The sequence below is a fragment of the Schistocerca cancellata genome, chromosome 3, assembly GCF_023864275.1.
Source record: "Schistocerca cancellata isolate TAMUIC-IGC-003103 chromosome 3, iqSchCanc2.1, whole genome shotgun sequence".
Classification (NCBI taxonomy): domain Eukaryota; kingdom Metazoa; phylum Arthropoda; class Insecta; order Orthoptera; family Acrididae; genus Schistocerca; species Schistocerca cancellata.
Genome location: NC_064628.1, coordinates 760965568 through 760992571, shown reverse-complemented (window position 1 = coordinate 760992571; position 27004 = coordinate 760965568). Strand labels below are relative to the sequence as shown.

The 27004-nt window shown below is 39.0% G+C and overlaps 1 protein-coding gene across 2 annotated transcripts in view; it reads left to right on the top strand.

Annotated features, from left to right (window-relative positions):
* The window catches only part of LOC126175787 (transcriptional regulator ATRX homolog), a 483984-nt gene that overhangs the window by 131336 nt on the left and 325644 nt on the right, over window positions 1–27004 (top strand). For both annotated transcript variants that reach the window (XM_049922765.1, XM_049922764.1), the window contains exon 11: window positions 18262–18411. In XM_049922765.1, the coding sequence (XP_049778722.1) occupies window positions 18262–18411 (150 nt within the window). The remainder of the gene's footprint in view (window positions 1–18261; window positions 18412–27004) is intronic.

Sequence of the window (27004 nt, the reverse complement as noted above, 5' to 3'; positions counted from 1 at the left end):
TTTATGCTTTTTTGGCATAAGCTTTTCTCTGAAACCTGTTTTTTTTTTTTTTTGTTATACCCTTTCTTAGCCTGCATCTACTTCATGAAGTTTCAGGATGTTCCAGAAGTTCCTGATTACCTTCAGTTTCTTACAAATTTTCCTCCTGCTCTGAGAAACCATAAAATTCCTCTTTAGTGTTAGTCTTCTCTTTCACTTCATATTTCATCTTCAGTTCTTGGAAATGATAATACTTCATTATACAGTCCAATAGATTCTTTAGATTTATAGATGAGCATTTGTCATTCAAAAGTGATTTAAATATACAGTTCATAGTTTCCGCAACTTGTCTTGCTTCTAGCATTCAAAGCCTGTATCCACTGCCATACAGAGAATATGCTATAAGAACACCGTTTCAGAATGACGTTTTTGTTGGGATACGTGAACGAAAACTTCGCATGGTATCACATGTAAATGTCTCGCGCTAGGCTTTCTACCTGTCCACAATTCAAAAGGCATTTTTTCATTGTAGTGGCCATTTGTAACAGGATTTCTTACATATGCCGCAGTGAATATCTGCCCAGACCTAGAATTCTTCAGTAAATTACTTCCTAGCAACTGTGACCTTACCATATCCAATATTGTGATGCTGAGGCACACCTTTTTGGTGTGGTGTGTATGCCACTGTTTTTTCTTGCCAAATCCCTTCAATTCACAAAACCACAACCATTTATGAGAACAGAATTCTAGGCTATTGTCTGTGCGAAATCTCTTCAAGTTTTTTCTGGTTTGTTTTTCCATTTGAATCTTCCATTTCTTGAATTCTTCACATACTTTATCCATATTTTTTGTAATAAATGGACAAATATGTATCTGCGTGCATCATCCCTGATAACCATTAAATATGTATTGCCTCCAAAACTTGGAACGTCAGTTGGTCCCATGAGATCGCTATGAACAAGTTCTAAAGTGGTTGTTCGTTCCTTCAAATCTTGTGATACAATTTTCAGAAGCGGTCTTTGTGTTGATTTACTTGCCAAACAGCCATCCCAGGACGGGTTCCTTTCTTATAAAGTTGTTTATTGCAAGCTTACTGAAGTGTATCATTTGACAATGCCCTAAGTCTAATGATTTTGTGTTACATTTGTTATTTCTTAGTACATTTATTGATCTGTCAGTTGCACATGGTTTCGTATTTATGTAATATAAACGACCTTTCTGCTGAGTTTTAATGAGCAGTCTTCCAGATTCATTGTAGATCTAGCAACCATCTTTATTGAAAATAACCTTTCTATTTTTTTCAGTGGTCTACCTCTCAGACAAGATTGCATGGTCAATCTCAGACACAGTGTATTTTCAGCTACAAATTCCTTAGCCAAACCTTCATTGGTAATTGTCTTTACCCTTACTGTACCTTTGCTTATGACTTCTGTTTTTGTGCCTTCAGCGAAGGTTATGATTTGAGCTAAAATATTTTTATCAACAGCTGAAAAGTAATTTTCATTTTGAGCCATAACATAAGTTGCCCTGGAATTGGTATTAGCCTTAAAGAGCATTCAGAATATCTATCTTTATTACATTCACAATGTCTAGCATCTTCAGCAAGCCTTTTAATTGTAGCACACTTACAATCATTATCTGGCAATTTGCACAAAGCTGTAACTACTGCATCCCATTCTTCTGGAAGTCTACACAGGATAGTCAATGCTCAATATTTGTCAGTCCTAGATAATTGTCCATAGATTCAAAATTCTTCATTTTTAGTAATATAACTTTTGTATCAGTTGCACAGTGCAAAATTTGCTATCCCTTGGGGCGTATAAATTTGAAACTCTTCTCATACTGTTTTTGGATTTGTCAAATTTCATATATGTATTTGCTGCTTGTCACATATAGAAAGGACAACTTTGTCTAGGGCTGTACCTTGTCATGTTATATAAACCTTTTTATTGACAGCTGATGCACCATCCCCAGGTTCCATCTTACCAGGCTTAATTGTAGTCCACAAATCAGAAACTAACAGAATTAATTTCGTCTGATATGACCAGGAAGCACAGTTCACTCCACTTAGTTTCTCAATAGTTTGTCTGTTCTCTATATTTCCTTTTATATCACCACTCGTTTTATTGTTGTTTTCTTTCCTGTGAGATTACAAGTACAGCTTGGCATCAGTTAACATTTTCCAAATATGTCACACAAAAATAATCAGTCAGTACTGGCAAATATTTCATCTTCGCCACGCGAATGAGTTTTAGATAGGCTAACACAGTTTTCTCTTTTCTTCACTGCAAGACTGGGCCCATCACCATTGTTGAAGTGAAATGAAACTGTCGTATGATACACATTATATTTATTGAGAGAAAAACTGCATACACAGTCAAAACTAATAGAGCAACACTGTAACAACACTGTGATTGTCTTTTTAAATAACATCAAAGATAATCTAGTCATGCCATAAAAATGGAATAAATAAAGAAACTCTTCTCGAACTTAACAGATAAACATATGTTCTTGCAGACTTTTATTTAGATCTTTTTGAACTCTACAATCGGGTGCCACATTAACTTGATGTAGCTCTTATGTATTACATAGCATATATCAAGAGAGCGCACTGGAGGAAACCATTTTTACTTAATTTAGCTGATGAAATTTAAATATCAGAACAGACTTTCATGGAATGTAGCTAAGAACTATCCCAATTAAACCAGATTTCAAATAAAAAACAAAAGAAACAAACAACTGCATTAAAATCGGCGCTTTTGTATGGGAGCTACGATGCCACAGACAGATACACAGATACACATGTTAAACTTGTAACACCTCTCTGTGTTGGGGGTTAAAAAGACCATCATGGCTTTCCCAGAGCTGACATGCCTGTTGTTACTACACTGCAGAAGTTTCGCTGAGAACCCCTTACTCATCCTCAGTACTGATCTCTCCCTGTGTGTTTTCCATATTTTTGGTGTCATGAAGGAAGACATTTGTCACCTTTGATTTGCGTCGGATGAAGAGGCTGCATGCCTCGATACGATCATGGATCCGTAGGCAACTGCAAACATTTTTCCATGAAGGCATTGACTGTCCTGTGTCACAGTGGGTAAATGTATTAACAGGTACGGTGATTACTTTTGAAATAATAAACAGTTTACTTACTTTTTTCCTTCTGTCTTGTTTTCATTTGACTGCCCTTTATATTAAAACACTTTTATACTTTTTGTTGCGTTGTTGGATTATCTCCTGCTGAGTTTTGTTCGGCATTGAGAACGTTTTTCAGGTAACTATTTATTTGATGTGTTCTGATCCCAGGATGAGCATCTCTTTTACAGCTTCAGTCTGTGATGTTTGCCAAAAGACGATCGCCAAGTAAGATAACTCATTTTCAACACCTTGTTTTTCTTGGTGACTACCTGCTCTGTTTATGTTAGCAGCTCATATGGTAGTCGGTTCATACTAACTTGTTGATTTTGCATGTTTTGTATCATTTTTCATTTTCTTTAGAACGTTTTGTTGAGTGTTTCTCGCAGCGTGCATAGTATTTTGATAACTTTTTTCTAGGGTATATTGACTTGCACACTGAACTGCTTCAGCATATTTCACTTGTATACTTGTTTGTTGATGTTGAAGGTTTTGATTTGTTTTTAACTTCATTTAGGGAATTACCATAGTTGTTGTATTAACTCATTGCGCATAATATTTTATTCCTGACTTCCTGGTTATGATCACTTTCACATGGAGCTCGTTCAGAATTAAATCGCTTTCCACTTGAAAGTTTCATACAATATTTTGTTCAGCGAGAGCTATTGGTGTGAAATATTTGTAGTAATTGTCACTGACTCTCTAAAATTCCTAACTGAACTATATTACTGTCCTGAGGTTGCTTTATGATGTGGAAAGGAGTATAGGAGAGACGCAGAAAACAAGACCAAGATTACGTGGTTTTCCCACCTTCATAACAGTTCTTTCACAAGTATTAATTTGCGAAATGGGTAGTACTACAGAACTGTTTTGGACTCTTCTACACCCAGCTGCAGCTACAGGAGGAAGAACTACTGTAGTTTAATTCAGAAGACTGATGAAAGGCAACTTCATAAGGCACTGTACTGTGTAGTATCAAAGCATTGCTAGGATGCATGCATAATGGATTATTGTTAGGCAGATTTTCCAATTGGACACTGATCTGAAGATGGAAACAGGCATGAGAGAAACTACAGTTTTGAATACTCCATTGAGACTATGGCTGGAAAGAGAATACACTTTGCTGAAAGAGTTCTTTAGTGATGCAAGGTATCACAAATCATCAAGTTGGAGGAGTCTTTGAGTGTGGGTGTGGAAAGGATACTTTTTATACCTGTTGTAACACATGGAGGTCACAGTGGTAAATTTTTTGCTGTGAAAAATTATATTAACTAGTTTAATGGAAAAGAATCCTGTGACAGCAGACCAAGAGGTGCTCATTTATCTGTACTCCAATCTCAGCCTGTCTTAAATGTGGGAATGTTTCAAAAATCAATGCATTGTCTGACGATCGGAAAGTAAAACTGCAATTGTTTCAGAAATTTTTTGTCACTAATTTTCCTCAGATATTTGTGTGACATGTTTGAGCTAGCTGAGGAACTATAGTAGGGGGGGGGGGGGGGACTAAAGAGGGGCTTTACACTGCATGTATGATTAGGTAAAGGATGCTAATGGAAAATTCATCTAATAAAGTGCCATCACCAATGTACAACAAACTATAAAATGAAGGAGATACTTGTGCTTTTACTAAGATACATATGGTATGTCCCATCACATATGGTTGCCAGGAGAGAATAAAAATGTTGCTATGTTGACACTGTGCCTGCATGTTGTTTACAAATTTACCCAAATGTCTTCATCAGTGGTCACTCTTCCATGTCACTCTTCTGGAGGCAAAATGTTAAGTTTGTCAGTACACTCACATGAAAGTAAACGTGATGACTTACCCCAGCTTTCAGAACTGTAATCTCCTTCCTTGGGGGAGGATATAAAGAACACATTTTCTAACTGTGTCTGCAGTATTTTCAACAACTGTCATGTACCACACAACATAACATTTATCATGAATATGGTGCACAGAACATCCAACTAATATATTTTGGTTGTAGTTTTCCACATAACTGTGAATAATTACAAGATATGTGTTACATAAATGAGGTTCTGTAGGTGCTACTGAACTTTACAAAACAGCACCTAGCAGCCACCACCCAGGGTTCTCTTGCTTGTTTTGTGAGTACATACTTGGCTACCATGGGTCACCAGCCCTTGCAGTACTACTTCCCTTTCTGTGCCGAAAGTCTGTCTTTCTCCTATTTTTTATTTATTTCCTCTGTACCGTTCCATTGGATGGTCTTGTTGGTGCCGATTGTTCTAGGATTTGGTTTGTGTTTTGGACACATGTTTTATTGCCTTCCAGCCTTCTACAACTTTTCATTATTAATTGTATGGCCCTCTTCTTAGGTTTGACTTGCTGCTTCTTTTCTAAATTTTACAGAAAAACAGATCGCACAGGGAAGGTCGCCCACCTTGGCGTATATTCCACCTTTTGTGCCTTTCTCTCTTTGCACCCATTTTTCTTGCAATGGTACTACACCCAGATCGCACTGTTGGTACCTGAGCTGGAAACTACCCTTGCAAGTATGTGCCCATCACGGCTGGGGCACAGGGCTCCGGGCATTGCTGTGGCTGGGTGGTGCCCTTGGGGGAGACCCCTCAGTTGGAGAGGGTGATACTTGGGTGGAAGATTCGCACATGAAGCGAATTAAAGTTTCTTCTGCTGGTGGCTACGTGGCCCCAGCAGTGTCTTCTGCAGCTAAGACGTATTACAGTGCGAAAAGATGAGAAATACTCCCCTCCCCAGGACTTGATTTTTTTGCTGGGTGGACAGGGGTTCCTTTTTGACTACAAAGCTGTTGTTCTTTGTTGGAAACTTGGAGGAGGACAGGTTTGGGGAAGTGGCAGCGATTTCAAAAATGAAAAGTGCTGCATTCTGCTTAAAACAACCTGCCCTGCTCGGTCATGGGTACTGCACACCTGCGACAAACTGAATGTCATTTCTGTTGCTATATCCGCTCATATGGTACAAGGTATCATTTTCCACCAAGATCTCCTTTTACAGACTGATGACAGATGTGCTGATTTGGAGCAACTAGCTGTGCATTTTGTCCATTGTGTCCAGCATGGACTAAAAGACAACAGAATGGATGCTGGAGCCTTCATCTTGGCCTTTAAAGGTGACTCGTTGCCTGAGAAGGTCAAGGTGATGGCATATTGCTGTGATGTCAGATCATATATTTATCCTCCTATGCAGTGCTACAAATGCATGCAATTTGGACACATCATCATGTTGCGATGCCAGCCTCATCTGTACGCATTGTGGTTGTCAACTGCATATGAAAGCCCCTTGTGCCTTTGCGCCCATCTGTGTCAACTGCAGGGAGCACCATTCCCCCTGTTCACCATACTGCTCCATTTCCAAACGAGAAAAGAGGATCCAGGCGTACAACCGTCTCACACATCAAGAGACCAAGAAGAAAAATGACTGCCTACATCCGACATGTATGATGATGATGAGACGTGCTACTGTTAAAGCAACGTCATCCTCTTTAGCAACTATGCCACCACCTTCTTCTATGTCTGGCCCCCAGGGTCGCGAAGGTACCCTGCACCCTAGTGGTTGGGGGTCCTCCTGATACTTCTCCCGCATCCCCTTTGGGAGTGTCGACCCCTATCCATCAGGGCTGTCAGTCCCCAAGCCCCGGCCAGAAAAGCAGTACCTCCCTCTGGCAACCATTACCAGAAAAGGGTCACACGGGATGCTCCCTTCCCAAGACTCTCCTGACCTGCAACTGGATGCCACCTGGTGGCTGAAGGAGCTGCATGTCTTAGGACTTTGCGTTCCTTCTCTGTCCCAGAATCTGGGGGAGATAAGCCATTGCAGAAGTCTAAATCATCTGGGGACAAGTAGTAGTCCTCCAGAAAGAGGGAGATTCTGGTGACCCACCTGATGCCAGACCCCGCATGTTCCGTCTCTGTATCAGAGGCAGCCTTCCTGGTGGCACCTATGATCCTGTACCTACTGTACCTACTAGCCCATGCACCCCGGTTTGTAAAAATTGTGTATTGAAGATGTATCTTTGCAACCAGTGGCTGCAGGTGGGCATGAGACCTGACCTGCGTCCTTGGTCCCTTCACACCCCTACAGGATACTGATAACGTGTCTCCAGTGGATCTGTAGTGGTTTTTTCCGCCAGTTGGCTGAGGTATGACTTTTTTGTGTGTGTCCCCTGTTATTTGCATTTCCATCCATGAAACTTGTTTTCCAGCAGTGTGGATCCGTATCCTCAGTAACTATCAGGGCTATTTTAAGAATTACACTGACTGTGAATGAGCATCAGGTACTGTTTGCATTTATGTCCTGGACTCTGTCAACAGCAAACCCATGCTGCAACTCAATATTACTTTTGAGGCTATGGCAGTCCGTGTGAGTACATCTCTGGAATTTAACATCTTTAATGTGTATCTCCTTCCCGATGATGAAGTGTCCCAGAACACATGTTTCCACTTTCCCAGCTCCCCCCCACACTTCCTGATATAGGGTAACTTTACCTGCAAGCCGTTACGAGGTGGAACTATGACCACTGGTCACGGTAAAGCTGTTGAAAACTTGCTTGCAGAGCTTAGTGTTTTCCTCTTGAATACTGGGGTTCGCACACACTTTAGCGTGCCATTTGGGCTTTATTCGGCCATTGATCTTTCCATTTGTACCTCAGGTCTTCTCCTGTCCTTCCTTTGGAGAATCTATGATGACCTGTCAAACAGTGAACATTTTCGGGTAATTTTGACCCTTACTCGGTATCACTAACCTTTGTGTCCACCCAGATAGGTTCTCTCCAAAGGTGATTGGGATGCTTTCACATCTGCCATTGCCTTTAGCACCCTATGACATCGAGGTATCGATGTGGTTGTCCAGAGCCTAACTGCAGCCATTCTATTGGCAGCTGACTCAGCAGTCCCTCTGCCATTGGGATCCCTTTGTCGGAAGACAATACCTTGGTGGATCACTGAAATTGCTGTGGCCATTAGAGATCACACACGGTTCTCCAATCCCTAAGTGACATCTTTTGATGGAGCACATCATTGCCTTAAACAGCGCTGCACCCAGGTCCGCCACCTCATAAAACAACAGAAACAAGAATGCTGGGAGCAGTATGTTGCTGCCATTGGACCATGTACCCTCCTTCACAGGTCTGGTGAAGATTTGATGCCTCTATGGACACCAGTACCCTGTGGGTACCTGGTACACTATGTGATCAAAAGTATTCGTACACCCCCAAAAACATATGTTTTTCATATTAGGTGCATTGTGCTGCCACCTACTACCAGGTACTCCTTATCAGTGACCTCAGTAATTAGACAGCGTGAGAGAGCAGTATGGGACACTCCACGGAACTCACGGACATTGAATGTGGCCAGGTGATTGGGTGTCACTTGTGTCATATGTCTGTACATAAGATTTCCACACTCCTAAACATCCCTAGGTCCACTGTTTCCGATGTGATAGTGAAGTGAAAATGTGAAGGGGCATGTACAGCACACAAGCGTACAGGCTGACATAGTCTGTTGACTGTCAGAGACCGCTGACAGTTGAAGATGGTCGTAATGTGTAATAGCCAGACATCTATCCAGACCATCACACAGCAATTCCAAACTGCATCAGGATCCACTGCAAGTAGTATGACAGGTGGGATGTGAGAAAACTTGGATTTCATGGGCAAATGGCTGCTCATAAGCCACACATTGTGCCGGTAAATGCCAAACCTTGTGTGGTGTGACAAATCATGGTACCCCAATGTGGCGATCTGATGGCAGGATGTGGGTATGGCGAATGCCTGGTGAGCATCATCTGCCACAGTGTGTGATGCCAACAGTAAAATTTGGGGATAGGGGTGTTATGGTGTGGTCGTGTTTTTCATGGAGGTGCCTTGCACCCCTTGTTGTTTTGCTTGGCACTATCACAGCACAGGCCTACATTGATGTTTTAAGCACCTTCTTGCTTCCCGCTGTTGAAGAGCGATTCAGGAACGGTAATTGCATCTCTCAACATGATTGAGCACCTGTTCATAATGTACGGCTTGTGTCGGAGTGGTTACACAACAATAACATTCCTGTAATGGACTGACCTGTACAGAGTCCTGACCTGAGTCCTATAGAACACTTGGGATGTTTTGGAATGCAGACTTTGTGCCGAACGTCACCAACCGACATCGATACCTCTCCTCAGTGCAGCACTCCATGAAGAATGGGCTGCCATTCCCCAAGAAACCTTCCAGCACCTGACAGAACGTGTGCCTGCGAGAGTGGAAGCTGTCATCAAGGCTAAGGGTGGGTCAAAACCATATTGAATTCCAGCATTACTAATGGAGGGCGCCACGATCTTGTAAGTCATTTTCATCCAGGTGTCCGGATACTTTTGATCACATAGTGTATGTACATCACTGTTCTTCTCAATTTGTGAGGATGAATTACGGTGAATTTCATTAGCAAAAATAAGTATTGTGATGGCACAGTTAAAGTGCCTAGCTCCTTGAGGAAGTGCCTACATGACGTCCATGGATGAACACCACATGTTATTCTTACTGCGCTCTTTTGTACTATCAATACTTTCTTTTTAAGTGATGAGTTACCTCAGAAAATTTTTTCGTACAAAATTATTGAGTGGAAATGTGCAAAATATGTCAAAAGGTTGATAAGCTTGTTTACAAGATTAACAGTTATACAAAGTTCAAAAGTAGTTGAACTTAATTGTTTGAGAAGCACAGCGATGTACTTCTTCCAGTCCAGGTTTTGATCAGTACGTGCACCCAAAAATTTGGTTATTCTGCCTTACTTACTGGTTCCTGCTCATGTGCTACATAAATTGTTGGTGTGTCTCTCTTTGTCATACAGAACTGAATGTAGTTTGTTTTTTGCAGAATTTAGGCAGAGCTCATTTTCAGAGGACCACTTAATGATTCTGGGAAAATATCATTTATAACTCTTTTGTTGCTTTCTCATTAATGGGATTTGTTGCAACACTAGCATCATTTGCAAAAAGTACCAAATGTTAAGTGGAAGATCATTCTCATATATAAGGAATAGGAGTGAACCCAAAATTGAACTCTGTGGGGCTCCCTTTGTGATCCCCCCTCACCAGTCACTAAAATTTTCTACCTTTACGACATTGTCTGAATTATGCAGCACAACTTTTCACATTCTGTTTGTCAAGTATAATTAAAACCAGCCGTGTGTAAAGCCATAAGTTCCATAAAACTTGAGTTTTTTCTAAGAGTACTATGATGTACACAATCAAAAGCCTTGGAGAGATCACAAAAAATACCAAATGCCTGCATTATTAATCATTTCTCTTGCACACTCACGATGGAAATTAGATCCTTTCCTTTCAAAGGATCATCTAAATATAAATTCTTTTGTCAGTAATTCTGAAAGAACTCTTTGCAGTGGTGATATTCACTATCAACAAAATTTCTTCTCAAAAAAATGTCACTGTGCACCCTATTTTGTGCAGTATTTGACCAATACTATATCAGAAAAGAAGTGATAAATTCATTGTAAGTTTTATAAGGAGGACCAATTCTCATTCCCTAAGACAGTGTTTCACTTCCTTATCTACTAATAATGCACCCAGTTTTCTTTCCGCCATCCCATAATTTAGGCATATTCTCAAATTGTTTTCTGAGTGGAATGGGATACATGCAATCCCGTGTAGAAAATTGATGGAACTTGCACATCCGCAGAAAACTGTCGTCAACTGCATCACAATTGGTTATTCCAGTTCAATTCTTTTCATCCAAATACTGTGCCTCTAACCTTCCCTTGATGCTGTTTTCAACTTGAGCACTACATTCACTTAATTCCTGCTTACTAACATAGACATTTTTTAGTTACAGATTTTCTCAATTTCTTTGAGTTTTGTAACTATTTTCAACTAGTTTTTTGTCTATTTCTCCAATTTCTGATTCACAGTCTGCAATTTTGTGTTGGTAAAGTCTAGCAATGTTATTTGATTTAGTTGCTACTTCCTCAACATTAGCTGTTATTTCACTAATCTGATCATTATGCTCTTGGATTTTATTCTCTCTTCGTGACAGTTCTCCATCTGTTACCTCCAGGGATTCATTTAGCTGATCAGTTTTAGTGTTTGTAATTTTATTTTCCTTTATAAACATATTTTAGACGCTAGTTATTTCAGACTTATTTTTAAACAATTAAACCTTAAATTCTTTTTTAACTCCTCGTTAGATTTGGTCAGCTGATTCATTCGCTTGTCAATTTTCTCCGTTTACTTCACCATTGTCATCATCAACCATATTATCAATCTGAGTTACACTCTAACTAACGACTTGTTCCCCCTTTACCTAGCAACACTTTTCTCATAGGCTATATTATGAGATTCACTCAATGGTAGTAAATTATTATTGTCTTTATTAATTAATTCATTTATATTTTCCTCAATATTAACAACATCTGCTTGAGTGGTGATCTCATCATCTGTATTGTCATTACTAATATCCATCTTGCACCATCTTCATGAAACACAAGATTTACTTACCCTAAAATTACAAGATGAAATCGCCTGAAATTAACAACAAAAGTTCCCTTCTTTAATATTTTTGTAAGTACAACTTTTGCAGCAAAGACTGGTACAGCATCCACGCGGTCATGCAACCCATGGCGTGCATGGAGCCAGCAACCCGGACAGACACCCGTAATTCGCCGGTACTGTGTTGACCTCGGCGTGGGAAGTACCAGTCATGGCCCATAGTCTGTTAAAGCCGCCAACGTGCAGCTCGTCCTGCCGATCAGATTTTGGCACCCCCCCCCCTCCCCCTCCCGCCCCGTCCGGTTGCTTGTTCTGTGTCTGCCACAGCCAACTCGAAGTTGGATAAATGTCATGGCAATAACAGTCCACTCATTATTCATTGTTGTTGTTTGTTGTCTTCAGTCCTGAGACTGGTTTGATGCAGCTCTCCATGCTACTCTATGCTGTGCAAGATTCTTCATCTTCCAGTACTTACTGCAACCTACATCCTTTGAATCTGCTTAGTGTATTCATCTCTTGGTCTTCCTCTACGATTTTTACCCTCCACGCTGCCCTCCAATGCTAAATTTATGATCCCGTGATGCCTCAGAACATGTCCTACCAACCGGTCCCTTCTTCTTGTCAAATTGTGCCACAAACTCCTCTTCTCCCCAACTCTATTCAATACCTCCTCATTAGTTATATGTTCTACCCATCTAATCTTCAGCATTCTTCTGTAGCACCACATTTCGAAAGCTTCTATTCTCTCCTTGTCCAAACTATTTATCGTCCATGTTTCACTTCCATACATGACTACACTCCACACACATACTTTCAGAAACGACTTCCTGACACTTAAATCAATACTCGATGTTAACAAATTTCTCTTCTTCAGAAACGCTTTCCTTGCCATTGCCAGTCTACATTTATATCGTCTCTACTTCGACCATCATCAGTTTTTTGCTCCCCAAACAGCAAAACTCCTTTACTACTTTAAGTGTCTCATTTCCTAATCTAATTCCCTCAGCATCACCCGACTTAATTCGACTACATTCCATTATCCTCATTTTGCTTTTGTTGATGTTCATCTTATATCCTCCTTTCAAGACGCTGTTCATTCCGTTCAACTGCTCTTCCAAGTCCTTTGCTGTCTCTGACAGAATCACAATGTCATTGGCGAACCTCAATGTTTTTATTTCTTCTCCATGGACTTTAATACCTACTACATCTGGTTTATGTCCACGGTTCAAAAGCAATGTTTTCCCCTAACATCCATTTTTCGTCATAAATAATATCACGTTCATTAAAGTCTTTCACTAGTCTTTTCTCCATTTTTCCTGACGCACTACAATTCACAATGACATTCGGCATTTGTGCAAGTACCCTATTCACCTGTTGCTGAACTTGTGGTCCAAATACACCATTTTTTCCTGCAAACATAAATAAAATGTAGGTAAAAGAAATCCTGCTTTGTTCAGAGCATATTGTATGGTATAACTATGTGAATTGGCATGCAGCTGGTCTACAGTACATTCCGTGTCACCTTCTCCAACTAACGATAACTTGCGGTTAGATTTCACTTCATAGTTAAAACAGGACTGATCTGCGTTGATAATATATGCATCTTCATACTGTTGGAATCTGATGTTAGTTCCTGTAACAAACGTCTTGGAACACTCTAAAAGCTCTTCCAGTTTATTCGCGTAGTTCTTGTTTACATATTTCGTAATCTTCTGCTTGTAATTTTGTATTTTCTTTTGAACGTGACAAGCCAATGAGATGAAGTCTTGAAGTCCAGGCCGATTTGTTTAGCGTAATGCAATCCCAAAATCTGTAGGTCTGTATCGTGCACTGCACTCAATTCATTTCTGGCTTTAATAAATTGTCAGTATACATGGTTTTCTAGTTCATTGAACTTCTGTCTTTGGGTTCCACCTCGTTCCACGACTTCTTTGCAATATTTAATGGTGCTTTTTTCCTCCATCCCTTTAAATTTCTTAAATTTGTTACGTTACTCCATAATCTATATTTGCGTTTTTTAATTGGTTTGGACAGTAACCTGTATTGGAGCATTTCCTTCATGTAACCCAAAGAAATACCATCAGATTGAAGTCGCAGTATTTCCTCTTCATGTTCTTAATACGGATCGTCAACAATCTCGTCATCTGGTACATACAGCCCCGCAACAATTAGCAACGTATCGTCATCACCACACATACTATTCATCAACAAATGTAGGAAATAATCATACAAATTTCGACAATCGTTCGATCCCTTAAGGAACTTTCCGATTCCTTATAGTTCGGAAAATATTCATTGACCTTGTTATTGACGTCGCGAGCTATATTTGCTGGATTCATATTGCCTACGGAATACATCTCACGCATTTAATGCACTCTCGTGCAAAGTAGCAAACAGTCAACTGCCAGCCAGGGAGCCTCGTTAGCAGAAATACTCTCTCTTCCGTGCGCTGTAGTCGACTGATGTCATGTGTTTCGATGTTTGTTTAGGTGTAGTGTCCCTATACTAAGGCGCAGTTACCTCGCATCGGACGGACAGATAATAATCGTCTGAAAATAAAAAATTAAACTTTTCACTCGAGGGAAGACTTGAACCAAGGACCTCTCATTCCGCAGCTGCTCACGCTAACCAAGGAACCACAGCACTCCTGAGCTCACACTATCCTTGATGTTGCCTATCTTGCGCATGGACTACTCAGTTAGTATATTTTGCATATTTTTTTCATAGTTCCACACAACTTCTTCCTGTTTTCTCAGTTGATCTGTGTTCAGTTTTTCAAGGCCTACCCACTGTGCCAACTTATAACTAAATCTGAGGGGGGGTGCGATGAGGAGGTTCCCTTGTCAGCTTAGTGCACAATCCTCACTGTCTCTCTTTGGTCTAGTCCGATGCAGCTCTTCCTCACTTGGCTGTACTCACGCTATGTAACGATCTGGCACATCATTCGATGAGTCTGCTTTGTGAACCTACCTATTCACTAGCCTCCTTGTAACAAAATCTTTGTATTCTGTGCATTAAGACTTAGCAACAAAATGTAATTAAGTGGGCAAGGATGTGGCATGAACAGCACACCTGCTCTTCCCATCTTTTTATTTGTTCTTGTTCTTTTACATCTGTCGTTGGTTGACAGACGCATCAGTCATTTTTCTCTGTACTGAGATTTTACCTTGTTCATGTAGCCAGTTTTTTTGTGGTAATGGAGGGTGCAGGAGTCATGTTCGGATACAGAGGGTGTGTCTCCAATTGCATAACTTGTTCTGGGGATCTCCAGCTCCTTTGTGTGTGGACCATATCTCTCACCTTCATCCTTTTACCCCTCTCTTACTTCTGGTTGCTTCTGTCTGTTGATTTTCTTGATTGTTGGATACAGTAAAGTCCATTGGGATATGTGTTTTGTGTGCTTCGTGTCTGGGGACTATTCCTGGCTTAACACACAAAGGATTATGGGACCAGTGACGTTGTAGATTAGTCCCTTTAACCCCAGCAATCAGTGTATCCATACATCCAGATTTATCCCCTCTCCTGACTTAACACACAAAGGATTAAGTGATCAGATTGGTCCATTTAACCCCATCAATCAGTTTATCCACATATCCAGATTTATCCACTCTCCTGAACAATTGTTGTCCCCAAATAGCAAAACTCCTTTACTACTTTAAGTGTCTCATTTCCTAATCTAATACCCTCAGCATCATCCGACTTAATTCGACTACATTCCATTATCCTCGTTTTGCTTTTGTTGATGTTCATCTTATATCCTCCTTTCTAGACACTGTCCATTCCGTACAACTGCTCTTCCAAGTCCTTTGCCGTCTCTGACAGAATTACAATGTCATCGGCGAACCTCAAAGTTTTTATTTCTTCTCCATGGATTTTAATACCTACTCTGAATTTTTCTTTTGTTTCCTTCACTGCTAGCTCAATATAGAGATTGAATAACTTCGGGAAGAGGCTACAACCCTGTCTCACTCCATTCCCAACCACTGCTCCCCTTTCGTGTCCCTTACAATATCGATCCTTATTTTGTTATTTTTGTATAATGACTGAATTGCTGAAATCAGATGTGTTGGAAGTGTCATTTCTTTAACGATCCCAGTAGCATTTTCGGTTTTACCTTGTCAAACGCTTTTTCATGATCAGTAAAAACGTAATGAGTTGATAGTCAGAATTTTCTTCTTTTCTCAGTTGCTTGTGAAAATACAGTTACAGTTGTAACAGTTACAGTTACAGTTTGATCTACCTTTTCTTAACATTGTGCTTACACTGTTGGTATTAATCTTTTATTTATAATTTTAGTATGCATCTTGTTACAGGAGTTTAACAGACTTATTCGTCATTAGTTTGTGCAATGTGATTTCTCTCTCTCTCTCCCTTGTTCCTAATGTTTCAACGGCTAATTTCTGTAACAGTATTCCAGTCTCCATTTACGTTGTTACTTGATGGTTTCATTTGCCATTTCTCATTTAGTCTCTTTTGATATGACAGTTTGGTGTGCCTTATAAGTTCTTACGCCTGACTGGTAGTTGATGAATGGTTTTTCCCATAAAAAAACAGTTATTGTTTCTTTCTTACAAATGATGTGATGATACATTCAAGCTGCTGTAGAGTCTTTGGTCTTTTTTCCATTCTTGTGTAGGGCAGTTAGAGAACTCTAGGCATTTTTGGAAGCCTATTTTGCAGCACAAAAGTGTGTTATTATGTCTCTTGCGGCCTGTCTTCTCTTTTCTGTACAGCTGCTGTTCTGCCATTGCTCATCATGGAAATCCTTAAAGTTTTTGGTTAGTGATCTCCTCTAACCGATCACAGTTAGAGAAATCTTTCTGATTCACTTCAGTGCTCTTGAGGTCCTTCCTTACATCCTTGAGCTGTTTATCAAAGACTATGTCTCCTGTTCAATACATTAAACATCTACTTCATAAGTCGGGTTGCATCCATCCTGAACAGATGTCCATTCAGTGACCATTTCATTATTGACTCCATCAGCCACTCATTATCCCGTTATAATTCTTCTCTTCCTCGAAGTCTATACTATCCTCTTGCAAAGGCTCTTGCAGTAAAATTTCTTATCTTCTCTCAGTCCACCTTTCCTGTCATTCTGACCCAGTAAATTGTGTACAGACACTTGGTTTTGATCATTGTGTTGTAGTGCCTGAATTAAGCTTTCCTTTGAAAGCAGTCACAATCTTCTCTTGCTTTCTATTGTTGGCTTCTTTTTTGCTAACTGTCACCTGCGCTATCTCACCAAGATATCTGAAACTGTCACTTTTTCTATTTTTCTATCTGTTGCTAGGTGATGAGGTGCTGTTTGGATGTTGGTTGTGTACTTGTTTTTTTTGACAGGACCACCAAGTCATTGGTGTAAGCAAGGCAGTTGACTGCAATAACTGTTCTTTGATCCTCCAATGTGAACTTTGTTCACTATCCTTTTCCTGACTAATTCTTTTTCTCATTCCAGAAGACCACCTCTAACACACAACTGAAAAGAACTGGGGACTGTCCATCACTCTGTCGCAATCCAGTTTTAATTAAAGACACTTTGGAGAGTTCTCCCGTGAATTATACCTTTGAATGTGTCTGTGTTAGAGTTTGCTTAATAATTTTCCCTTTTTTAGAGTCCACTCCAAATTCTATCAAGATGTCTTTTATTCTTACCCATATCTTTTTATTTGCAAGAATGTAGTCTGTTATTGAACGTGTACCTTGAGCTGCTCATGTAAATTTATGGATGTTGTGGTGTTTAAAAAAAAGTGTTTGTTATTCTTTATTCACTATGTGTGGCAAACTCTGTTAGCTTCTTTCCATAATTATATAGTTTATTTTTACCCTTTGTACATACTAGGTCTTTAATAGATCTTTTACCCATTCAAGCATTTAAATCTTCCACGAGTAGTATATAATGATTTTTATTTATTTTTCTGATAGTGTTTCATAACAGGTCATAAAATTCATTAGTATTTTGAGTTCTTCCTTATTTCACTGCATATAGAAACAGTACGGAGACATAGCCTCATTATGGATATTGTGAGTAAATGCCTTACTATTGTAACTCATGATCATTCCATATCTGCAGACAATTCTAGTTCTTCAAGCCTCTCTTTTTTGTATTCTCCAAAAATTTTCTGTTTCTATGGCAGTTATTTCATTCATTGCAGTTGATGGTAATATCAAGGGGAAGGTCAGAGATGAAAACAAAGTGTTATTAGGAGACGAAGCCATCCTACCTATTCACCTTAAAGATGAATTGCTGTAACTGTGTGAAAAAAATGTGTGTTCAAAAGCTGGTTTGACATCTGTATTTGTGTTTTGTGAGCCTATTCACTGCTCAGCATTTTGTCCTTAAGGTGAGTAGGTTGTCTACCTTCTTAATAATTGTTTGTTCCATTTAATGTTTAATTTTTATTGCTTTTGTGCATGTTATACCTGTGATACTCTGTCCTTAAAATATTATCTTTCTTCCTCCTTTCAACAATGCAACAAGGTGATGCAAAAATTTATGGAATGGAAAGGTAACCTTATGAGAGTGACTGATATGCTTTTAATCCAGCCTGTGAACTGACAGTAAGGTTTTGGAGTAATAGTTATAACGGTATTGTACTACTCTTCCTTTAATGTATAATGTGGTGCCCATATTCCTGTTTTAGTTGTTTTGTACTTCTCTTGTTTAGATAAGAGTACTGATTCTGATACTGCTGCAGAAGACTATTGCCCACTTTCTGAGGGACAGCCAGTGAAACCTGGAAAACAAGATGATAAAGTTCATGCGAATGATGATGAAGTTCCCAAGCAGTTGTTATTGCACAACTCCAGTGATTCAGGTGAAAACACTTTTCTTGTTTCAATATTGGATGTTAATTTTGATTACTTATGAAGTAATAGTAATTATGATAATATTAGATTATCCATTGCATCACTTCTTATAATGCAGTACATGAAAACATAAAATTTGAGAAAGTGAGTAAATGACATGCAGTGAATGTAATTTTTTATTTGAAATTTACTAACTTTCTTTCTACTGTTAAATAACTTTTTCTTGACAATAAACATGGGGCGACTTGGCTGGAAAACCTGGAAAATTGGGAATACTCAGGAAAATAGAATTTAATGAAAAATTCGGGTAATTCAGGAAGACTCAGGGGAATTCTGAGGGATTTAAGGGAGAGCTGAACTACTCGTTGATGGAAGGAAATTTTCTGAGTAATTTTGTTGCAGATAATTTGATCCTGCTTTGGAAACAATTGGTTTTGGAATAGAATAAGGAAAAGTGAAGTAGTGCATTGAGTTGTTGCAATTTTTGTTGTCACCTCTACTGTGTTTGCCATCTTGAGCAATCTTCGTTATCAGCTGTTGGTTCTCAGGCTCCAGGTCAGTTTCCCCTTGCATGATTGTGAGTGCAATGGAGCGTTAACTAGCATAGATGAACTTGTCACATCAGTGTGAATTCGTCATTCGCACAAAAGCAAATACGGATTTTTTAAAATTAAAAACATTTGTAAATATGAATACATATTTGTGTTCTGGATCAGTATTTGATATTCAGGCTTTGGTTCTTGTTTTACTAATTTTAATTCAAAGTACCACTTTGCCAACTTTCTTGCTGATTTGTGATTCAAGTCAACAATGACCATAGTGTGAAAAATGTACAATTTGAAACATGATGTATCATTTCTATCAAAGTCTACTGATATTAAGTTGTAGTGAAAACAATTTGAAGTGCATTCGTATGAAGTGGAACACTGGTAGGAAGTGGGAGTGTTAAACTGATTGATTACCATGCAGAATGACTTGTTAACACATATTATTTTAATATAAAAAATTCTGAAAGCCAATCGCTGACAATTTCACACCACAGCACAATATTCATCCATAATTTACACTTCCTGCATTAAGGTATCTTCCAACGGGATGTGAAAACATTTGTGGACAACGATCCAATGATGGTACACCATGGAATTCCATGTTCCCTTACATTGCAAAGTGTGAAATGAAGAACTCACCATATCAGATTTCTGCCTTGTGAAGACGAATGTTGCCTGTGAGATTCAGTGTCAGTTTTATGTCACAAGGAGAACTTAGGTGATGCCACATTTTATTAGTTGTATGGAGCTGAAATCTGTATTTGGTGGTTTTTATATTGTAGCATACATAGTATCAGTACAAGCTGTTTCAAAGTACCAGCACATTGAGGAGCTCACAACAGTTCATCTTTTTGCAATGTTAAAATTAAGTGCTGGGAAACACAGGCTTTTTTGTATTTGCTGTTTGTTGTTATAACTTGTGTGCTATGGGAGTAAGCTGTTTAATGCCACTGCACAATGATGATTTATCAAAACAATGTTGTTTTTGGTACAATTTGTCAATGCTAAATGTCAAATATAGACATATTTGTTACAGCCTTTATAGACATTTGTGTATTTTTTTGAATTTTTTTATTTATTTTCTAATGTAAAATTTATTTTTTAGTGTAAAAGATATATGGCTATCTCTTGGTTTTATGCACTGTCTCATGTTTGTATCTTGTTAGCATGAATGAAATTACAAAATGAATCTCGATATTGAAGTTAATATGGTGAAATATGTTAATTTAGAGGGATGATAGTCAGTACAACATTGAGAATATGGGTATTATGCTTGCGGAAACTGATATTATACGATGTACTGTAACTAGATTCAATTTAAAAATGAAAAGTGATGGAGAGTCAATTGAGTTAACAAATAACCTCTGCTAGTGTGTACCTTACATTGTTGTGTACCATATTAGTGTTTCTCTACCAGCAATCCACTGTTCAAACCATTGACAAGTTTAGAATCATCTTTGAGATTTTCTATGCCCCTTCTTCAACTATTGCAAACATAGTAACCACAACTACTTTATGTGTGTTTTGAAAACAGACTGTGTGATTTGTTCCCCAGATGCAGCCAGCTGCTGCTGGTTTACACTGTGGTCATGAGTCACAATGAGGAGCACTTTCTGTGAGACTTAGTAAGTCGTTTAAGAGTATGCAGCAACCACCATGGATACCATGTCTGGTGTGCTTTGCTGTGAGAAACGAGTCCTTTTTGAGGACAGCTTTGCAGTTTTCATTAATACAAACAGCAAATTGTCACATTCAGTGAATGGTCTCAACACTGACCTTATACATGACATGGTACAGCACTTAGCATTCTGTGGTACTGGCTAAGTGAATATTTTTAAGAATTAAGGATCTCTGTCAGGAAATACAAACAATAAAATACTTGAAAACAATCTTTACAGCTCATCTGAGTGAATGCTTAAAAATACCCTATTCCTATTGTGATTTAACCTCGTGGGTATTTTGCTGAGTAGTAGATTCTCCTCCCAGCATTCCATATGATCAAACCAATTGAGACTTCACCTGATGTTGCTCATTCCTTAAGTAATTAGGCTATGCATGGCTCTGTTTAAAAATAATAGCTTGATAATGTCAAGCCACACATGTTTACTTTCATGCCAAGCTGCTATCCCACGGCAAATAATAACCTGAAGATGTGAACCTGCAGTCAAATGCCTTAGTTAGAATTTTGCAGTAATAAATGCCTTAGTTGGAATTTTGCAGTAATAAATGCCTTAGTTAGAATTTTGCAGTAATAAAATAATCAAACATATTAAATAAAGATAAATGAATAATTAATAAAAAGATTCTATTCTGACATCTGTAATTAATTAAGATGACAGAGCAGTATTTTGAATAATGTTTATTCAAGAAAGTAAAACTCAGACAGAAAGTGGCCCTATGATAACTATGTTTAATATGGACAGAAATAATCGTATTGAATGCAGTAAAGTTGCATTGAGAGTTTTACAAGAATAGTAGCTGAATCTCATAACTACATTGTCATCCAATATGCATGACAAGCTAAGTCCATTTCTTGATAACAATACACGAAATATTTTCCAGCTCAAATAATTTGGAGTTCAGTGTTGATGATTTACACAGTAACACACAAGAGGTAACAAATCGAAATTCGTGCTCTGTCTTTCCTCAATTCTGTAATGCAAGCAGAAAATTAAAAGTTCTGCTCTGGGGTGCATATAGACCCCGTGATATTTAAGAGTCCTTTCAGAAGTTAGAGTAGTGAATTGGCTGTTCACCTTCCAGAATCAATCACCTACAGGATTAAATAACATAAGTTCCCAAAGGCAGGTCTGCCCTCTTCAAGAACTCAACGTGAAATCCCAGCCTTCTTCAAGATCTAATGTAAAAGTGATCAGAATCACTCCCTTGAGTGTGCCATTTGAAAGTGTTCATCTCCACTTGACTTCAGAAGTGTTCCTCCACTGTCCACAGCTCATGGTCTAGTGGCTAGTGTTGCTGCATCTGGATCACTGGGTCCCAGGTTCGATTCCCAGCCGGGTCGGGATTTTCTCTGTCCAGGGATTGGGTATTTGTGTTGTACTCATTATTTCATCATCATTTGTGAAAGTGACAAGACTGGACTGTGTAAAGATTGGGAATTTGTACAGGCACTGATAATCGTGCAGTTGAGCACCCCACAAACCAAGTATCATCATCATCATATTCCAGTACTGTTTGCTTCTCCATTAGCTGAAGGCCATTCCCACCAAAACACACCATTCTTAAGTTCTACAGACATGGTTTTGATGATGCAACTTGACCACTTTCCACATTAAACTAATCAATTACACCACTATTTAAATAAAGAAATGTTATAAACATTCAGTCACACTCAGATCATTTACAGTAAATAGAAATAAAGGTTTGTTGATACATAAATAAGCTAGCATTCTAGTGTAAGTGCACTCATGTTAAATGACAATAAATGCATTTTAAAACAGTTGTTTATGTCTGCTTGATACAACTCTTTTGGTACTCTTTCCGATGGTGGTGTCAAATAATACATGTGATCGACCACTTCTTAAATTATATTGGTTTTTTAACGTCAATTGTAATCATATTTATTTAAAGTTACTGGCCAAATAGTGCATGTTCCTACACAAGTATGATAATATATGAGATGTTGCATCCAATTGCTGTGTTATTGTGGAGGGTGCAATGTTCTGACACACATGTACATAATTAAAATTATATAAAAAACATAGTATATCAATGAATAAAATAGAGACAGGTGAATGGCTTTCAGGAGTGATAGTTATAGTGCAATGTTATCATCTGGAATATTGTTTGTTGAAATGCCATGAAGCGTTTAAAAGTTGGTAACTCTAAAAGTTCATTGTGAAAATATTTAGTCACTGTAAAATATTAAGTTCTGTAGATTTTAACTTGTTGAAAATAATATTGTTTCATTCGATGCCTCTATTTTTCTGAGATTGCAGATGTATTCAGATTTGCTCTTTTATGTAATTGTGATTTATTATGCAGTGGAAAATCCAGGATGGAACATAACAATATTACGAAAAGGATAGTTGCTACTCACCCTATAGTGGAGATACTAAGTACTTAAGTCGCAGATAGTCACAACAAAAAGTCTATCAGAAAGTGAGCTTTTGGCCAACAAGGTCTTCTTCAGAAATAGACAACATACACACACACATGTGCAAACACAACTCACACACAAATGACCACAGTTGCTGGCCTCGTCTGGCCTCAGCAGCTGGAAACTGTGGTCGAGTGTGTGTGTGTGTGTGTGTGTTTCTGACGAAGGCCTTGTGGGCCAAAAGCTAACTTTCTGATAGTCTTTTGTTGTCCCTATCTGCGACTCAGTATCTCCGCTGTAAGGGGAGTAGCAACTATCCTTTTCATAATATTGTGATTTATTATAGATTTTATGAGAGATACAAGAAGCGATATTTCAGACTGTCTCATACTCCACCCTTTCTGGCACTTTTCCTGCACAAAGGCCATGTGGGCAGCTGTCGCTGAAGTTCCCAGTTTTGGGATTTTTCTGTTTCCGGCTACCTGAGATTGTATTTGCACTTGGGCCAACCATTAATGTTCGCTCCGGTTGACCCAGCCATGCTCAGGGTCCTGGAGCCACCTGCTAGCATCCATCTGAACAAACAATTTTATCATACCTCATACCAGTTCTAGGCAGCTGAATAACTCGCCCACATATACTTGGTGTTACACTTTGCAGTACAGTCTGCATAGTTCTGCCAGAGTAAGGTATGCCTGTCTAAATATTAAGTGTGGCAGAGTCAGAGAAAACTAAGCCAAGGCCTGAGACCTGTCCTATGCAGCTGACTTTGTGGTCCTGAGCTCTCACTCACTGTCACCGTCTTTCTCTTACAGCTAATGCCAACCACTACTGTTCCTAGCAGCAGTCAGTTTCCGCCAAGTTCCAATGATTGGAACTCTTGCACTGACTGGCCCGACAGCATATTATGTATTACCAAATACAATAATTTCATACACCTGAAGATGGGATTTTAAAATCTCAAAACTGGTTGTGATTTGAATAAATAAGAGTATAAATGAAGTGGATCTCTCCAAATTGATTAGCAGAGATCATCAGTTTCTGAAATGGTCTTGGGGCTGTTTTAAGACCCATGGGCGTCCATTTATATTTGTAATGTCTGTACAACGTACTGAAGGCTCTATTTTCTCGATATTCTTTGTCTAATAAGATCTGCTTGTACAATATTATGAAAAATTGCTGCTCACCTTATAATGGAGATGCTGAGTCGCAGATAGGCACAATAAAAAGACTCTCACATTCCATTCTGGATTTTCCATTGCTTGAAGATCTGCTTATAGTCTTTTGCTATCAAGGGCTGAGAGCTATTTTGCCTTTCCTAGACTGTCAAGTATTTCATCTGTCCTCTTCAATGAATAAACTGAATTTAGGGAGATTTCATTTGGTCAACTATGGTCAGCAACTATACACCATTTTCACTTTTCACTGGCATCCACCTGTTTTGGAATAATCATCAGCAGAAAATTCCATCTTCTTTTACTTGGCTGTATAATATTCTTCAACATTTTTACTATTTTCTTTTGCAGCACGTCCTTTTGTGGTTGCGGTATTTTGTAGGGTCATGAAAAGGTCACCCCATCTTTTGCTTCCAGTAGCAGTTTGATCTCATGCCTGATGCTTGCTGTATAAAATATCTTCTGGCAAATGAAAATGATCACTACACATGGTGCATAGCTTAGTAATCGCTGCTTCCCTTCCAGATTTAAATAACACAGATATTTTCTTTCAGCGTACTTGTTCATAATTTCGCTGTGGCTTTTTCTTAGTGACAGGGCACTCGCTGAACGATTTGTGCTTCATTACTGCTGTGGGAATTCTAATGATACACTCATTTTTAGTGTTCAGTACACTTAAGATAGCCCCCCTCATTCTGTTTTCCTCTGTTCTCAACTTGCGCATTTGTTACTCTCAAGCCCCCCCCCCCCCCCCCCCCTCTCTTAGCCTTTTTTTCAACTTGTTCATGTCTCTTGCTATCACTTTTTAATTTCTGTTTGACAATTCCTTCTGCCTGCATCTTCTGTAGAATGACAGTTTGCTTCCTGTCCCTACTAGCCCTTGCATTTCTACATGTTTCACTTTGCATCTTAGCTTGTTTTGAAACAACTGACTGTTTCCTGTTCATGCACGCTGTGGAAACTGCACTCTTGCTCCACTTTCATTTTGACTGGTTCTCCATGGATACACAGACTTTCAACACCTTTTAATTCTTGCCATAGAACAGCAGCTTCCTATCCCTACCTTCATATTTCTATGCATGTTTCACCTCTTTCCTGTATATGTACTATATGGAGCTCATTCTCTTGCTCCATCTTTATTTTAATCCATTCTCTTTGGATCCACATACTTTTGCGGGCATAATTTATTACAACTCGATTTTCATTAATGAAATCTTTGCCCACCAGCTCATCAAATGGAAGATATACATATTTCCTATTACACAGAAGCAATCCCTCACTATCCTTCACGATCTGAGGGTTATGTTTCCCTGTCTTTCCACCCATACTAGCAGTTTTCCAAATTTTAATACTACCTGCCTGACTATGCCTTCTGCTATGTTTCAGGCTACTTCTTCCACTAGTCTTATTTGTGCCACACTATCAACAAGAAATTTCACGCTATTTTTTGCTCCTTCCTGGGCACTCCAATTCTACAGATTCATTTCTTTTTTCATAGTTGACTGTCAATATTTTTCCAATTAAGACATAGGACAACTGCTTTCATACACCCTTGCATATTTTCGCTGCACTTAACTCTTTCTCTGTGCAGTGCTGTCACATTCCATGCAAGCTTTTGCAACATTCCATGCAATCTCTTGTATAGTGGCCAATTCGTTTACATTTAAAACATGTTGCAGACTTCGAGTGTGTGCATGGTCCTCTGTGTTTGGGCACCTCACTGCCCACAGTCCTTCCATTTCCCTGCAATTACCACAGAGCATTGTGGGATCAATACTGACCACTGTCAGTGGCACGTTTGTATTACCACCTTCATTTCCAGATCTGATTGGCTCGCCCTTCCTTATTCTTTTATCAGAATGATAACCTCACTATACATAGGCTGACCTACTGCATGTGAAACACTTCAGGGATTTCTTCTCATTTCACAGTGCCGCACTATCGCTTTGACCACTTATTTTTTTATTTTGTGAGGCTGTCGTGCTTTCCTCAGTCAAAATGATATATATTGCTGCTGCTAACAACAACTGTTCAGTGTGCACACAATTTTGTCTTTATCCTATTGTCATAAAAATCCCTTGAATAGACTCAGCTCTGCTTAGCGTCTAGATTAAGACTGTCTTCTAACTCTGACTCTCACATTGTACCTGTGATGGCTTCTCTAATGTGTTGCTGCATTGTGTCCAGTCATGAACCCTGCTGCATTATACTTTCTCCATGTTCCTGCTGATTCACAAAGATTTTACATGCATAGTAATCTAGTTCATTCGTTGGTATAATGTTCTAGGAAGATGGCACGCAGTCTCACCAGGTGACACTTAGGTCTTTCGACTAGTAACTTGCTTCACACGGAACCAGCTGTTTGGGTTTTCACAAATTTCAATAAAGTGTCATGCTGTTCTGGATTTAGGAGTTCAAAAACAGTATTACAGTTGTTGAGAAACTCATTTGGAATATTCTTAGTCCCATCGAATGATTGCAGTATTAATTTGAGTGCTTAAGACAAAACAGCTAACTGGCCTACTGGGTGACTATTGTTTCTCAGTACCATCTCATGCAATACAACCTCCATTACGTGACATGCCTGCTAAGGTGTTTCACTCACTGCATGAAGTCTTGCTGCTCTGTGTCCTCTGGAACAGAGCATTGTCCACGTATTCACACCGCCATCCGCTGCTGCTGCTGCTGGACCACCTCTGTTCGTTGTCTGCACCCTCACACAGTTATCTGCTATTACTGCTGTTCTTGTACTGCCTCTGATCACCTTCTGAGATGTAACTGCCTTAACATCCATGTGCTGACCATCTGCAGCTGCTTC